Genomic DNA, 17,763 nt, shown 5'->3' with positions numbered 1-17,763 from the left:
TCCTGTGCCTTCATCCTTTAATAACCAAGGAGGAAGGACTAGAGCTGAGTCCCAAACAATTCCAAACCATCTCTCGGTGCTTGTCCCAGAGCAGGTCATCCTGGAAGGGTTCAGGCTTCTGCATTTTCTTTTTCAACAGACTCTATTTCCTTATCTCATTCAAACAGATGGGCTACAGACATATCCATGGTAAGCAGCTGCTCATAATTTACTTGAGGCAGGAGGTTCAGAGTTGGGTATGGACCCACTGCTTACAGCAACATCTGGAGTTGTCCAGAAAACATCTCTGAGGGGTTCTTGAGGTCATTGAAGAATCAGGCTTTGAGCGATTTTTTTTCCAGCTAGCAGGTCTTCCCAGGAGTTCTCTATCCTAACAGACAGAGGCCTGCCTAGGCCTCCTGCCTAAGCTACATCATGAAGGAGAAAAGGGTCACTCCCAGCAGCTGGTCTAGGAGATAGCAGCAGGGAGGGAGTAGGAGTCCAGAAACCTGTCAGAAGGCTCACAAGAGGAGTGAAGGAAATCTGCTTCTTAGAGGCTTTAAACCAACAGAAGTCCACCATCGTCACCAGTGTGGAGATAGATTTGGAGAGAGAACCCAGAGACAACCGTGCGAGGCCGACATTCTTTGTGCTGTGCATTGGAGTAGCCTGCAGCCATGGGGCAAGGTAAGCTAGCCCGGGTCTTGGCTGCTAGGGTTGTCATTGAGACATGTTGTTTATTAAGGGAAATAGGATAGTAATGGAGGTGACAGTAGGGTGCGTAAGATGTGAGGGTGGTGGTGTGAGTGTGGAGGGGTGAGTGGTGGCTGGTCATTTTAATTGCACTTATGAATAATTATCATAATTATCATGTATCTGTAGTCATAGCTCAGGACCAGCATCAAGTAAATGGCTGCTATTCTCTAGGCTATGATCCAAATGAAATATGCCTAGTGTGCTGACTAATCTTTATATCAACTCAACACAGGCCAAAATCATTTTAGAAGAGAAAACCTCAATTGAGAAAAATATCCCCTCTGGATTGGCCAGTGGACAAACTTGTGGTTCATTTTCTCCGTTGTTGATCGATGTGGGAGGGCCCAGCCCACTGTGGGTTGTGCTGTCTTAGGCAGGGGTCCAGGATAGTATAAAAAAGGCAGGCTGAGTGGGTCAGTAAGCGTGCTCCTCTGCTCCTGTGTGGCTTTTGTTTCAGTTCCTGCCTCTAGGTCCCTGCCCCTAGGTTCCTGCCCCAACTCCTCTGGATAATGTACTATAGAAGATGAAATTAACCCCTTTTCCCCAGGTTGCTTTTGGACATGGTGTTTTATCACAGCGATAGAAAGAAACTAAAGACACCTGGGAAATCTTGAAGGAAGGAAGGGATGGTAGGAGTCGTTTACATAAACACAATGAGCAGAGACAGACATAAAACAGCAAGACAAACAGATTGAGAAGGTGTACAAACTCTGGGCTCCTCTGCTGTGAGGGCCAGCACAGTGCAGCCTGAGCCCCAAGCATGTCTGAGAAACTCTTGTTAGGCATGATTCCATGTTCATGTCCTGTCATTGAGGGAGCAAACCCTGACTGGGAAATTGATCGTGTTCAGCATACTGCTGGACAGAGAACATAGAAATGAAATAAACACAGCCACTCAACAAGCTCTCAGGAGGGGTTGAGGGGCAGGAGCAGTAGGTGATGTCTATAAAACGAGACCAAGCTTCACCTGGAGAAGTCAACAAGGGCTTTAGAGGCAATGGCACTCATTAATGGAAGGTGAGCAAGCATCTTTCTGGTAATAAGCTGGGAAGCCTTCCAGACAGAACAAGACAGTCCAAAGGATTCTGAAGAATAGCTCATGCCATGATGCTGTGGTTATTGTATGGGTCCAGTGTACCTGGTTCAAATCATGTGGCAGCTCACCCTCCCATCACCGAGTCCAACTCAACCATCAAAGAAGGTGGGCTCACAATACTCTCAGCCACCTCCTTTTAAGTGTCATGAGATGGTGAGTCTTTAGATCAAAACTCAAACATGATCTCGGGTGAGTTGGTTCTATTCTCAGCCTTACCCATCTCATCTGTAAGACAAGAGAATTTGACTCAGTGACCTCAAACCAGTCCTAATATTATCAGACCGTGTTCTCAAAAACATGAATGGTGACACTACACATGTAGCTCAGGGGGTGGATTATGGATTTGGAACCAGAAATAAATGTTAACATTTAATGGTCTTTAGTACATGTTTGACATTATGCTAAGATAAAGTAGATGCTAGCACAGATACATAAGTATATATGTGTCTAACTTTGTTCATTTCGTGTATCTCGTCAAAGGTGAATAGTTAGTCTAAAGAGAAGAAAACTGAAGTTCAAATGAGCTGCTTGCTTGAGGGTGCACAGCTGACAAGGAAATTGAGCTGGGGACTCGAACCCCACTCTTGGAAGAGAACTTTTATTCATGCTATTGCACTTACCTCATATCTATGACTTTGCTTTCTCCCACAACAGCTCTGAGTATCAAGAGCTGTGACTTCCACTCAGCAGAAAACAATGAGAAGCAACACACCAACGCCATCAGCTCCCAGCACCTTGTTTTGAGGAGGGGACAGTCCTTCACTATCACCCTGAACTTCCGTGCCAAAGCCGACAAGTTTCTGCCTGCCCTGAAGAAAGTGGCTCTCATTGCACAAACTGGTGTGTGTGATAGGCCACTGTGGGGACTTGGGTATCTGGAGTGGGAGTATCTTCTCAGCATCTTCTCAGAAGACCAAAGGACAAATGGTCCACACAGTAGCTGGGCCTTGGGCTGTCCGCTCTGACTGATAAGAAGATAGTGTGAGAATTAACAAGACAAAGTGTATAGGAAATGCTATTTATTATGATTCTGAAGTGCGAGGCAGCATCACCACCAAGACCTTCCTTTTGACTGCAACTTTGTAGGAAAGACTGAGTGGGGTTTAATTCTAGCTACATATAGCATCTAGTCTTCACTAGCTGTTGAAATCTGTATTATGTGCCAGCTACTGAATGAAGTACTTCATATTCAATATCTAATTTAGTCCCTTCACAGGCTCTCCAGGCCCATGGGTTCTGCTTCCTCAGAATCAGCCAACCATGATGGAACATACCTGGGCAAAAACTGTCCCTGTAGTGAACAAGTACAGTCTTTCCCTCCTCATTATCAAATCTTAAAACCTACAGCACAGTGACTGCTTATACAGCATTCACAGTGTATGAGGATTAATACATAATCAAAAGATTAGTATGCAAGAAAATGCAATGCCATGGTATTTTCTATAAAGAGATATAAACATCCTTGGATTTGGTTACTGCAGGAGGTCCTACAATCAATATCCCATGAATCAGAGGGATGATTTTACCATTATTGCACCCATTTTGTAGACTGTGACCCTTTCATAGATAAGAATCTATAAGCACCCAGAGCCTGTGTTCACCCATCATTCTCTGCTGTTTCTCTTTATAGGAGGACCTCTTTTCTTCTCCTCCAAAACTAACACCTCCTCCATTTTTGTAAGACCTTGATAGATTACTCTGACCTGTGACCTGGAAGACCAAATGACCAATTTATTTCTGTGCATTTCAGGAGAGCAGCCTTCTAAGATCAATAAGACCCAAGCTATCTTCCCGATTTCCTCTCTGGGGGACAAAAAAGGGTGGAGTGCAGCAGTGGAGGAAAGAGATGCCCAACACTGGAACATCTCTGTGACCACACCTGTGGATGCTGTCATTGGCCAATACTCACTCCTGCTTCAGGTTTCCGGCAAGAAGCAATACCTCTTGGGCCAATTCACACTGCTCTTTAATCCGTGGAATAGAGGTGAGTTTGGACCTAGGTGAATTTGAGATGCACAGGGATGAAGGGAAAAAGAGCTGGGATGCAACTCTGACAAGCATCCTGTGAACAACACCACCCTTAAATTCCAGCAAGTATCTCCTCAGGCTCAGGGTTCCATCTTGGTGTCCCTGGGACTTCATGTTACAAGTATAAACTTACCTTGCCGACAAACTTGGATGCTGCTTCAGACTATTTTGAACGATTTGAAATGAACTAAAACGTCTGTCCTTTACTGTAATAATTATTAATGAGGAGCTGGAAAGATAGATAGTCCTGCAGTTGAGTGCTTGCTGCACTGTCATGGGGACAAAGGCTTGGGTCCCAGCTTGTAACTAACAAGTCAAGTGTCCAACAGATGCCTCGAAAACCAGGTCCAGGAGATCCAATGTGCTCTTCTGGCCTTTGACCGAACAGGTTTACACCTGAGCACCCATGTATACATAAACTGAGACAGACACACAGACGTGCACACACACACATACACACAGACACACAGACACCACACACACAGAGAGACACACAGACATACACACACCACACACACACAGAGACACACATACACACACACACCACACACACATACACACACACACACCACACACACCACACACACCGCACACACACACAGTGGGGCTAAGAACTAGGAAGAGATGGTGGTCCAGGGGATGGGGCTTCTTTGCCTCTTTCCTGTCTCTTCCAGTCGCTCTCTGGGAGATAGTTGGGTTTTGAGGGGTCAAAAGATTGTCTAATGAAAGAAAACATTTTAAAGGAAAAAAAAAAAAAAAAACCCATGAAAGTTTGAATTGCCCAATCCCTCTAGAATGTGAAAGTAGTCGTGCTACAAGGGTCCTTATGTTCATCAGATTCGTGGTAAAGGAGCACTATTTTGTGATTTTTGTATTTCTCCCCCTATTTATTCTGTTATTAAAGTAGGTTGTAGGGTCTCTCCACGATGACCTGTCTAAAGTCCTGTAGTTGAGCTGATCTATAAGTGTCTTGACTGGGGTCAGATGACCTCCTTTAATGTACAGCTCTGGTTGAAGCTGGGCTTGATTCATCTACAAGACCTATTGTCCAAATGAGACTACAATGGGACATTGTCCCTTCCTTCTCATTTGAGATTTCTTTCCCCTTTAAATCTGTCACACCCATCTTAATGCTGCAGACAGAGACTTAAGGGTTGGTTGGGAGAATGGAAAACAGTTTCTCCTAGCTTTCCTAGCTTCAGGACACTAGACATGAGCTTCCTTTTTCTTTCAACAATCTCAGTTGGCCTGACGAGCCCCCTTTGTAAGACAGGGCTGGGAGACCAGAGAAAATATGGGAAAAGAAAATAATTCCCCCGGGTTCCTACAGACTTAAGCCTAGAACCAAGTCCCAGGATCTTTCCTCTATGACATCTGAAGCCAATGGACTTTATTTCTCTTGTCCAGGTGGGACCTCCTGTACCCACCCCTTACTTTAGATCAGTAGTTCTCAACCTGTGCGTGGCTCACAACCCTGTCACAGGGTTCACTGGAGACCACTGGAAACCACAAACATTTATATTACAATCCCTAACAGTAGCAACATTACTTCATAACTGGCAATAACCACGACATGACGAACTGTATTTAAGGGTTGAAAACCTCCTACAGTTGGTCCTGCTTACTCTCTCAGCTCAGGGTCTTCCTTTGTGCCCCATGAGGAAAGGCAAGTGAAATGACAGATGGGAACAAGTCTATTCTGGTGTCTTTTACCCCGTGTTATTCACTTGTAGATCCAGGATTCTTCCACTGAGAGAGGTCCCACATTTCACTACATACTGACAAGAAGATCTTGGGGGCATTCTTCCAAAGCTGAGGCATTAGTGCACCCTAGATGACTGCCCCAGAGTCTATATTCAAAGCTAGCCCCTGGCAGCCAAAATATAGTCCCAACAAGACTGTTCAAGGACAGCATTGGGCTCTGAAGGAATCCACCCATAAATCCACTACTAGGATTCCTGCCTTCTTGCTCCATTTATAGGACCCCCCCAACTAGGGAAGCCCTTCTCTGGAGGGATTGGGCAGTGGGAGCCATTGCCTCTGCTCCTCTGAGAGATGGCCGAGAGAGGATCCAATGGGCAGAGTGTGGTAGCACATGCCTTTAATCCCAGCACACAGGATGCACAGACAATACTGGGTGTCTGGGCAACTCTCAAGTGCTAGAAGCTCTTTTGGTGGTCTGGAAGTTCCTTTAATGTTCCTAGAAACCAGTCGAACCACCCCATAGTACATGAACATGCCTTTTATTCATTACCTAATGGACACACACACACACACACACACACACACACACACACCTTTACACACACTGCCTGGCCACCAAGGCTGAGAGAGAAAATCTGACAAGAAAAGCTGAATCCTGTGCTGCTTTGAGCTCCCTAAGTGAACAGGAGTTTCATTAAAGGATATCAAGGAGTGGAGGGAAGGCTCTGTGGGTGCAAGACTTGGGTTCGGATCCCTAGAATTCAAGGGAAAATTGGAGGCAGCATGCTTATAGGAAGATGGGAAGCAGAGACACAAGACTCTGGCCTACCTTACACAGTGCTGAAGAGACTTTGTCTCAAACAAGGCAGATGACTCAGACTGACAAGTCAAAGTTGTTCTCTGACCTGCAGTGTCTTCGTGATACTCACCTTGGAAAGGGAAATTGGGTCACGCAGTAAGAAAGGACTGTGGTCACAGAGAACCTCCCAGGGCAGAAGCCCAATGCTCAGAATTCCACTTTTGAACCCCTGCTCCATCCTGCTTCCCCTCTCCGTCTACTCTACTTAATCTGGGTTTAAATGTTGTGTTCATTTGGCTTTTCCCCTGAGACACTTTTTTGTTATTACAAATTGGTCTTCCAGGTGAGACTTAACAGGCCACTGGGAAACTCCCTGGGATTTCTGGTTGAGCCAATAGGGTTCTCATTTCCAAACCTCTTCTGGAAAGCACAAGGCTTTTTAAAGGTGGCCTGTTCCTAGCCACACTGACAGCAAGTATGGGCCAGGTCCTGAGGGAGCAGTGAGAAGGACCCTCCTGAAGTTTTAATTAGACCCAGGGATGCAAGAGAGAGCTGAAACCAAACCCAACCTGGGCTAACAGGGCAGAAGCCCGGGCAGGAAGGACAGACCTGGCACCCTCAGGCTCTCAACCTTTCCTGCTTCTTCACAGATGATGCTGTATTTCTGCAGAACGAGGCTCAACGCACCGAATATGTATTGAACCAGAATGGCTTTATCTACCTGGGCACAGCTGACTGCATTCAGGAAGAGCCCTGGGACTTTGGTCAGGTAATGGGGACCTCTAGGGAAGAAGAGGCATACATAACCTTCAATACTCAGCCAAAGGTAGCAGGTTCAAAATGCCCTTGCCAACCTGTGGTGCCTCTGTTCCTTCTGGACCACACTTACAAAGTATTCTCTGTAGCTGCTTCTTGGACTAGCTTCCTTCTCTTTCCCTTTGGGAAACTACTTCCCCAGTCTTACTACCTTCTGGAAAATTCTCCTAATTCCATGGGGAGTTTTTTCCAGTGTGTCATCTAGGATATATGCCTATCGTCTGAGCTAGGTTGCTATGCTGTGCTACCTGAGGAGCCACACACACATCCCAACCAGGGGACTCCTCCAGAGTGGGAGCTACCTAGAGTCTTCCATACCTGGCTTGGTGCCTGTAGGAACATTAGATATTCACTAAGTAGGAATGGACGAAGTTCTAAGTAGGAATGAATGAAGTTAAATGGATTGAATAGACATGGTACTGATAGTGACACATGCCTTAAATCCCAACACAGAAGGCATAGGCAGGCAGACCTCTGGGAGTTCAAAGCCAACCTGGTCTACACAGTAAGACCGTGATTCAATGAATAAATAAGAAATAAATGACCCAATACCAATGCTCATGAGATCACAACCTATCAGGAAAACCAGCCCACAGAACAAAGCACTGGGCACTGGGTACACAGTACGGTAAAAGTGACAGAGCACCCATGGTGAATGTTGAGGCAGGCGAGGAAGATATGAGACCCAAGCTTGAGAGAAGGAAAAGATAACAAATCTGTCCTCAGAGATGGCGCCTGGCCCAGAAATCCTTCTTCATCTTATCCTGCATTGTCCTTACAGTTTGAGAAAGACGTCTTGGACCTCAGCCTGAACTTACTGAGTGTGGACGAGCAGGTGAAAGACTGGAACCAGCCTACACATGTGGCCCGCGTGGTGGGCGCCTTGGTGAGCATGGAGCTGGGGATCCAGAGGGAGAGGAGATGGGACGTGAGCACTTGGCTCAAGAACTCCATCTTTAATGTTCTGGAAGCCTTCAGAGCGCAGATAGGTCCCCGTTCCCAGGGTGTGGGGGAGACAGTCCTCAGAAAAGATCCTGATAGGAGAGAAGGACAGGGCAAAAAAAGGGGAGAGAGGTTTATCTAACACTGACCTGGTTTTCCTCAGAGCTCTCATTCTCCCAGCCCTGATCTGGATCCCTAGGAAGGAAGACACACCCTCTTCTTCTCAGCGCTTGCTATGGTTTTATTTCCAAATGTTCCTAAGAATATACAAACCATGAAGGTGGCTTGGTGTTTCCCATGAAAAATTATTTTGACTAAAAGCAAGTTGGGGAAGAAATGGTTTATTTAACTTACATATCCAGAGTCACAGTCCACTGAAGGCAACCAAGTCAGAAACTCAAGAGGGAAGGAACCTGGAGGCAGAAACCTGGAGGCAGGAGTTGATGCAGAGGCCATGGAGGGATGCTGCTTACTGGCTTGCTCCTCATGGCTTGCTCAGTCTGCTTTCTTAAAGAACCCAGGACCAACAACCCAGAGATGGCACCACTCTCTTTGTGCTGGCCCTCCCCTATCAATCAATTAGTGATTAAGAACATCCCTACAGTTTGCCTACAGATAGATCTTACAGGGGCATTTTCACAATTGGGGTTCCCTTCTCTCAGATGACTCTAGTTGTCATAAAATTAGCCAGCACACCATGTCTACAAAACCCTCTCAGAGAAGTTACACAGTCCCTATTTCCTTTCATAATACCCTGTCCCTCTCTGAAAGGCAGGGTGTGGGATCCAGGCTATTGTGAAAGGAGGAAGAGGCTTGAGATAAGTGGACTCTAGGACCCAGGGCAAACACTTTAGGAGTCAGGGTAGGGGTGGGGGAAGCTGAGAACCAGTAGAACTCTCATACTTCTCCCTGTGGCTGGGGCTGGAAGATGATTTAGATGGGGAGCCCTGAGTCTGCCTTTGAGGTTATAAAGCAGAATATAATCCAGAGCCTGGAGCATACTGGTTCAACAAACTCCAGGGATTGGGTCACGTGCTTGACAAGCTGCAACAAGCATTCCTGGCTAGCCGCTGCAAGCTGTCCACCCACAGGACTCTCACTGACAACCAACATATCTGCCCTGACAGTTGCACGTCCTCAAGAAGAAGAGTGTCCTGCCGATTTCACAGACCCAAGCTGCCCAGGAAAGTGCCTTGTTGTACAAACGACGAGGCAGCGTGCCCATCCTGAGGCAGTGGCTCACTGGCCAAGGACGACCCGTGTATGAGAGCCAGGCATGGGTGTTTGCTGCTGTTGCTTGCACAGGTAAAGGGCAGGCAACACACAGGTCAGTCTCTGGGCTGCTGTAGTGTCTAACCTGCATCTTAACTTGTCCCATGGCCTCCCATGTGGGAGGGACATCTCTTAAAGCAGGCACGGCCTACTCTCCACATCCTTCCCTCAACCAGTTTCCCCACCAGCTTCTGCTTCTCTTTCCCCTCTGCAAGTCTGAGCTCATTTTCAAACTCTGCTCTCAAACTTGAGCAAGCCCCAGTGCTTCTAAACCTCCCTCTTGCTCCACATTCCTGTGCTGTGTGATCTGTGCACCTTCTGTTCAGTTCAGAATCCTCCTCTTTCTACAATGTCACCTGTCATTTAAGACATATCCTGTTCAGCCTGGGGCTTTCCTGCCCCTCTGATACCTACATCTCTTTCTTGCAGTGCTACGGTGCCTGGGCATCCCAGCTCGAGTCGTTACCACATTTGATTCAGCCCAAGGTACCGATGGGAGCCTGCTGGTAGATGAGTACTACAACGAGGAGGGACTCCAAAATGGAGAAGGACAGAGGGGCCGTATCTGGTGAGAAGCCTAAAGGAGTTAGGGTTCTAGACCAGAGTGGGCCAAGTTCCATGTGAACCCCCATACTTAGCCCTGGGCTAAGAGCAGGCCCTCAGGACTCTTATAGGAGGTGGTGGTGATCAGTGGTGGGTGTTTACTCCTCTCCAAGAGTGTCACTCTTCTTTTTATACAGTGTCCGTAGTTCCCATGGCAACAGCTCCCTAAAGTTACATTCCTATACTCTCTTCCATATTCATTTTTTTTTCCCCAACTTGAAGTTTTGCCTTTGCTATGTTTAGGATCTTCCAAACTTCTGTAGAATGCTGGATGAACAGACCTGATTTGCCCCATGGCTATGATGGATGGCAGATTCTGCACCCAAGAGCTCCTAATGGAGTTGGAGGTAAAGCCTAAGGGTGGACCAACCAGGGCTGCAAGAGATGAAGGGGGTCCCTTGCAAAAGATCTAGGAGGAGCATGTAGTCAAAAGAGGGTCTAAAACAGGAGAAGTGGAAGTAACGGTGGCTATATGGTGGTGCTAGCAGGCTCAGGGTAGGTGGAGATGTCAGCTATCAGGTGAGACTACATGAACACTGGGCCCCCTTAAAGCCATGAGCAAGGGAATGCCATCTCAATGAAGGCCAAAGGATCTTAACCTGGATGTGTGTGTTCTGGGGTAGTGCCTGGTAGGGTGGATTTATCTGTGTGTGGATGAAAGGAACCTTATAGTAAGCTCAGGCCTACAAAGGGAAGTTTCAAGTAGCTGAAGAATGGTGGCTCCTTGTCCTGGAACAGAACTGTTAGGGGCCCGGCATGCCAGAAGCAATTAAGGTGGCCTGTCCCTAGCATATTAGCATTAAGACTGGGTACTAATCACGTTCTTCTGAGGTCCTTCCTGTCCAGTTTCTGGTATAGGCCAGGACCTAGAAGTATTTTCACTGCATAATTGTGAGTTTCGTCTCTGAGACTTTCTCAGAAAGCCTACTTCCTACCTCTGACCTTGATCCTGGAGAAGGAAAAATAATGCACAGGACAAGGACATTATAAGCCCTTACCGAGCAGAGGTCTAAGGGTGGCTCCTTTGCTCATCTGCCCTTTCTCCCCCTCAGTCCTGGGATCCTGCCATCTGGTCCCAGTCAAAGCAGTCAAAGAGGGGGACCTGCAGCTGGACCCAGCAGTACCAGAGCTCTTTGCTGCAGTAAATGCCTCGTGTGTGGTCTGGAAGTGCTGTGAGGATGGAAAGTTGGAGTTAACCAACTCCAACAGAAAGAACGTCGGCAACAACATCAGCACCAAGGTCGTGGGCAGTGACCGCTGCGAAGACATCACTCAGAACTACAAGTATCCTGCAGGTACTGACCAGAAATGCCTGGTCAAACTGAGGCAGCAAACAAGAGGGAGGGAATGGGAGGGCAGAAGGCGGCCAGAAAGAGCCCCTGTCTTTCCCCATCCGATAAAAGTAGGTTTCTCAAGCCTGGCTGGCTTGACCGCTGATCCGCATCAGATTGTTATGTTCTGTAGGAGGCTGAGCTGCAGGATGCACTAGGTGCTCTCTTGGCTTCTGCTCCTGAGATGTCAGTCCCCAACTCCAGCCAGTCCTCATCACCAAAAAAAAAAAAAAAAACGCCTTCCTGTATTTTCAAATGTCCTCTAGGGGGTCGAAATTGCCTCCAGTTGAGAACTGTCATTATGAAACAAAGCACTAAATATTGAGCCTTGTTCAAGAAGACTTTCAGGACTGAGGAAGAGGATGTTACCCCTCTCTCCCTCTCTCCCAAGATCACCAACTATTTCTCTCTATTAGCATTCAAACCCGGGATGCTTGTAACTTGAGCCTTCCCCCTCACAGCGAACTGTCCCTGCCTGCCTTTGTCTTCTGTGTTCTTTCTCACAACCTAGATAATCTAGCTCCTTTACCTCTTGCCCATAGGATGGCTCCTCCCAGGCTCTGGTGTCCCCATTACAGTGCCCTTTCCCATTTCACTTTCCAGAATGACCTTCCTAAGACATGTATGTCATTATTATCTTCCCGCTCAAGAATGCTCCATGGCTCCTTTGCTCTTGGAGTAACTCCAAGTTCCTTCACACACGTAGAGCCAATTTCTTGCAAAAACATCTCCAGCTGCAGCACTATTTTCCTTGTGCAAAGGCAAATTCAAAGCCTGAGGCATTTGCAAAGCTTTTTAGGATTTTGATTTCTGAACAGAAGCGGTAAATGCATTTTAACCCTACCCTTTTATCAGAAGGATCTGCACCTACTGTGTGCTCTCTTTTCTCTTCTGCAGGGTCTCTTCAAGAAAAGGAGGTACTGGAGAGAGTCCAAAAAGGAAGAATGAAACTTGGGAAAGACAGTGGCATCCATCCTCCAAGTTGTGAGCCGGGGGATCCTCTACACCTGTTCTTGGAAGCACCTAGCTCCCTCCCTCTGAGAGGAAATGGTCGGCTCTCAATGACCTTGATTAACCCCACAGACAAGGAGAAGGAGGTGCAACTGGTGTTTGGGCTCCAGGCTTTGTACTACAATGGAGTCCTTGCTACTGGTCTCTGGAGGCAGAAGCAGTTCTTCATGCTGGGACCTAACCAGGGTAACTCTCTGGCCCCAGCAGTCACCCTGTGTACACATGGTTCTTTCCTGGGCCCCACCTAAGGGTCTCCAGAGACAGCTTTTAGCCTCTTGGTGCTTACTCTCATATATTACTCAACACATATACATTCAACACACACACACACACACACACACACACACACACACACACACACACACACATATATATATATATATATATATATATATATATATATATATATATATATATCTTCATTCAACATTGGTCCTGACATGGTGAGAGGAACACAATCTCAACTACAATCAGATAAGTACACCAACCCACCCTGGCAGTGAGAAAGCATTTGAGGAAACCGACAGAGTGCAGGTCAGGAAGCCCCTCTTCCAGGCTGGGGCAGTCTCACCCAGATGATCCACAAAAGGCTGTTTTGAAGAATGAAGAAGATCCAGATAGACAGAAAAATGTACCAAGCATTCCAGAGAGAAGATGTACAAGGGTTCCTTCTCTCTTTTAGATACTTGTTTAATTAGTCCGAGATGAGGTCACACATAGGTAGTCTTTAGAAACTATGTATTTTAGGGTTAAGATTCCCTGAAGTCTACCAATCATGCCTAAACTTGGTCACACACTGTAGTCACCTGGGGAAACTCTATTATTGCTATAGCCCAGGCAATAAGATCAAAAACTCAGCAGAAGACACAAACATCAGAGTTTGCAGAACTCCAGAGGAAATGTCGCTGCACAGGCAAGCTTCAGGAACAAGGATAGAGCTCGCCTACAGGACTGCAGTGGTCTAGGTCTCTGTTCCTCCTATCACTGTGTTTTGCCCACACACAGTGTGAATTAGCATCAGAGCTAGACAGTCTTATATGTCATTCTCAGGAGCCTGAGTTTTGTTGTCTGGGTTAGTAACATTGGTAGTGCCCATGTTATTAGACATCCATGTTTAAAAGACAAAATGAAATGGAGGTGGTCACGTCAGAGCAGTTGTTCTTAACCTTGGCTGTAGCTGAAGCCCCCGGGAGACTTTACAGTCTTAATGCTGAGCCTCACTGCCAGCATCTGATCTAACTGAGGTGTGGCATGGTGTTGGGTCTGTGTTATAAAGGATTCTTACATACAGCCGTAGAGAACCAGTAACAGTCGAAATCCAGAAACAAAAGCCAGGTTAGCCTGGTAGCACTCAGAAATAAGACCCAGAGGTGAGAGAAATTAGATTTGTTAATGTGGATTGGTTTGTAGGAGTCACTAAAAGAGGGGGATGCAAGTTTGGGGAAGGAAGAAGAATCTAGTTATAGCATGTTTTGCTAAAAGCCCATGAGACATCCAAGTATTCTGACAGCAAGAAGGTAGCTGAGAACTTAAACACAGAGTTCAGGATCCAGTTCATATGGAAGAGTGGCTGGTACAGAAATCCCAGCACAGAGAGGGTGACTAAGAGTCAGGGCACAGGGGGCACTTACAGTGCTAGAGGACCAGATGTAAGGAGATGAGCCAGCAAGGAGAGAGCCTTAGCCACACCAGCCATGGCAGAGTTAGGGAAAGAACAAAGATGAGGGAGTCTAAGGGGACAGAGACACACAACAGGGTTGGCAGAGAGATTGTGAGATGTCCTGGCTGAAGAGCTGAGACGGGGAAGTGGTCCTGAAGTTTAAACGAACTCAACTCAGGAAGTGGATTTCTTCTTAGAGCATCATGGGAAAGAGAAGAGGTTAAGTGGATAGTCAGCCAGGGGGGCAGCTTCAGAAACAGGGTCGTATGATTCTTTGGTTTATTTTGAAGGCGACTCTGCTTATACGCTGAAGTAAATAATCAACATAAAAACTGAAGCTTTGGGAGAGGTGGGTTATACCGATTGGAATACTTACAACTCACACTTACCGAGTACCAACTATCTGCTGGAAATGGCGGTGAGTGCAGTAAATGCTTTATCTCACCTTTCTCACAACTTGATGAGGTGAATACCATTCTTGGACACTTGCCATCAGAGGAAACCGAGACACAGGGAAGTGAGACACATTGCCTGAGGTCACACGGCTTCTCAGCATCAATGAGAATAGGACACACGGTTTAAGAGGCACAGTACTCTATGTGGTCAGGGGGACAGCACATCCCCTGGGGAAAGGTCACAGCAGGGGTAATGTCTGCAGAGAATGGGAACCAGAGCTTGAGAGAGCCCTAGTTGATAGTTAACATTTTCTGTGGAAAAGGCCGGAAAACAGAGGGGCAGGACTGTGTAAGCTTGTGTTTAGCAACTGCTACGTGGCGATATTTGAGATAAGCACTGCTCTGAAGAGAGTCATGAAACACCAGTCATCCTACCGTTTTCACACAAAGACACCATGGCCCAATCTAGCTCACAGGAGCTTTTCTACATCCCGGTGAGACAGTCTGCTAAGAGTGTTGGCAAGGGCAGTAATGGGGCAGGGGTCCTGGAAAAGCACAGAGTGGGCATAGGGAAGACAGCATCTTTCTGTCTTCCATGACACCCCAAGTCCCTTGTTCTAGGTGGAGCTACAGTTTGATTCCTGCATGCATGCACCCTGTGCTGTATACTGACTTGCCTATTGTAATGTTGCAGTTCTGAGAATATCCACCAGCCTGTCCTTCTTCTATTTTGAGCAAAACCCACCCGAGAACAGCTTTCTCAGAGTCACAGCAATGGCAAGGCACTCGCACGCCAGTCTCAGCTGCTTTGCTCAGGAAGACATGGTCATTGGTAGACCGAATCTCGTCATTGAGGTGGGTACTTGCTTTTCACTCAGTTACTCTTAGCTGCTATGGTTCAGGGCTGTTGTGGAAGAGTTTGGGGGAGGATTAGGAGGTGTGGCTTTGTTAGAGAAGGTGTGTCTCTGGGGGTGGATCAACACCTGAAATCGATGACTGTCCCTTCCCCAGAGGCTATCAGTAATTCTCTCTGTGTTGCTTCTTCCTACAGATGCCAAAGAGAGCAGCACAGTTTCAGCCCCTCACTGTCTCTGTTAGAATGCACAACTCCTTAGATGCCCCCATGCAAAACTGCATCATCTCCATCTTTGGGAGGGGACTCATTCACAGAGAGAAGAGATATGGGTAAGAGACTGTAAGAAGTTTCTTCCTCTCCTGCCGTTTTTGAATTTTGAGACAAGATTTCTCTGTGTGGCCTTAGCTGTCCTGGAACTCACTCTACAGATCAGGCTGGTCTTAAACTCACAAAGATCCACCTGCCTCTGCCTCCTGAGTGCTGGGATGAAAGGTGAGCAGCACCACCACCAGGCTAAGACTGTAAACTTCTTATCCCACTGAAAGATCTCAACTGGTTTGGACTCACTAACTTAAAAACAGTAATCTATCTTTTTGTCATATTACTGAAGATAGAGCAGATATCTTCAGAAGTTTAATTAAAGCTACCAAATGGCCCATCTCATTCTGGAACCACCAAGTCAACAGGAGGAGAGAATAAGGGAGACTATAAGGACCCTGCATAACCCCTACCTCACCTGTCCTGATCATCCAGAAAGAGCCTAGGTATTGTGGATAGGATATCCTGGCTCTGGGGAGAACAAAGAGATGCTCCTATTCACAACCACAAGATACAACTTTCATCAAGTTCCTTTCATTTCTAATTCCTTCACCTCCCTCCATGTCTATGTGTGGCTCTTTAGAAATGTATGATGTATACTGTAACTTACATCGATGCTTTATTTGTTTTTCCTTTTCATTGTTCTTGTCATGTATATGTGAAGCCCATCTCTTAGGCCCCACAATACTCCACTGTGCTTCCTACCTCTCCACAATGATGGGCAACAGATAACCTCTCACTCTGATGCCACGAAGCTTCGCAGCCAACAGCTTCATGCTCCCTTCTCAGCTTGTTTGAAACTTTGGTGATGCCAGGAATTATATCTATACAGGGATGGAATTTATGGGTCACGGGATATGATCTGGCTTGGCCAGATTTTATCAGATTTAGCAGGATCCTTCCTGCACTGAAAGACAACTTCTCTCCCCATATCTCTGGCAACTATCCAACGATTCTCTTCTTTCCAGTTGGAAAAAAAAAGAATGTCTGACAGAAAGCCATGTCTTAATGTTCCGATGTGCCATTCTTCTGGCTGGTTTTCCTTTTCCATCCTCTCTTCTGTGGTTGTTTCTGTCTTGGCTGCTTTTCTCCTGTCCTTGCCATCATTCTTGTTGACTTTTAGGAGTTCCTGTGTATTTTGGCTCCTCAATGGTATTAGACATTGCAAACATCCTTTGGTTGGGTACAGTTTAAAGCGACACTGAGCTTCCCAGAAGGTGGTCCAATTACTGAGTCACTGGTACAACATCATGAAAATTTGTCATTCTTGCCAATAAAATGAGAGTTTTAAAAGGGACCCATGAACATTTACCTAGACTTCCTGATTTTTCCAGACCAATTGTGGAGCAAAGTTCCTCAAAGAAAATCCCAAACATTTCCTTAGTTACTGAAAGGTCTACAATAGTCCATGAAGGTCAGCCATTAGCTGCTGACACATTGGCACTCCCTCATTATGCCTATGGGACCTACTGTGCTCACCAGGGAGAAATGTAAAACTATAGCCTTTGCCAAACATACCGTTATAAAGAACAGAGCCAGACAAAATCACTGATGCTGCCTTGAGTCAGACAGTTGCTCTGTATAGCAAAGCTCCTGTCTTCATCCTTATGACCACTTCTGGCTTCCCAACAATGTCCTTAGATTTCTTTATCCTCATGCCCCATATCTTCAATCCAGGAAGGACACCCAGTGAAGGAGAATTAACACCTGTCTCTGCCTCTATTTCAGAGTGGGTTCTGTGTGGCCAGGAAGCAGCCTGCATACTCAGTTCCAGTTCACCCCAACACATCTGGGGCTCCAAAGGCTCACTGTGGAAGTAGATTGCGACATGTTCCAGAACCTGACTGGCCACAGAAGTGTCCTTGTGGTCCCTGATGTTTCTGTTTAATCCCCAAACAACCTTCAAACTTCTAAAGCTAGACATGCTCCAGAGGGAAGCAGAGGGAACCAGACAAATGAGTCTACACTGAAGTTGAACAGACCAGTGACCAAAAACCAAGCAAGATTCACAGAAACCAAAATTCATGTTTTTCTTGGTTTTGGTTATTTGGTTGGTTGGTTGGTTGGTTCATTGGCATTTTGAGACAGGGTTTCTCTATGTAGTCCTGGTGGTCCTGGAACTCACTCTGTAGTTGCCGACTAAAAGACACTATTTGGTAAAAAGGATTTGTCTTTATGTTTTTGTTTGTTTTCTTTT

The 17,763-nt window shown here is 46.4% G+C and overlaps 1 protein-coding gene across 1 annotated transcript; it reads left to right on the top strand.

Annotated features, from left to right (window-relative positions):
• Positions 1 to 656: 656 nt before the first annotated feature.
• On the top strand, positions 657 to 17,454 carry EPB42 (erythrocyte membrane protein band 4.2; the record flags this gene model as incomplete). The annotated part of the gene is made up of 13 exons (XM_080930935.1): positions 657 to 666; positions 2,486 to 2,671; positions 3,582 to 3,815; positions 7,013 to 7,131; positions 7,960 to 8,064; positions 9,248 to 9,425; positions 9,822 to 9,960; positions 10,239 to 10,342; positions 11,048 to 11,290; positions 12,224 to 12,523; positions 15,087 to 15,247; positions 15,444 to 15,577; positions 17,295 to 17,454. 13 exons carry the CDS (start codon positions 657 to 659, stop codon positions 17,452 to 17,454), a joined length of 2,073 nt encoding a protein of 690 aa, XP_080787061.1.
• Between the last annotated feature and the right edge of the window lie 309 nt (positions 17,455 to 17,763).

The sequence above is a fragment of the Micromys minutus genome, assembly GCF_963924665.1.
Source record: "Micromys minutus genome assembly, chromosome: 17".
Taxonomy (NCBI): domain Eukaryota; kingdom Metazoa; phylum Chordata; class Mammalia; order Rodentia; family Muridae; genus Micromys; species Micromys minutus.
This window is presented reverse-complemented; position numbering and strand designations above follow the sequence as displayed.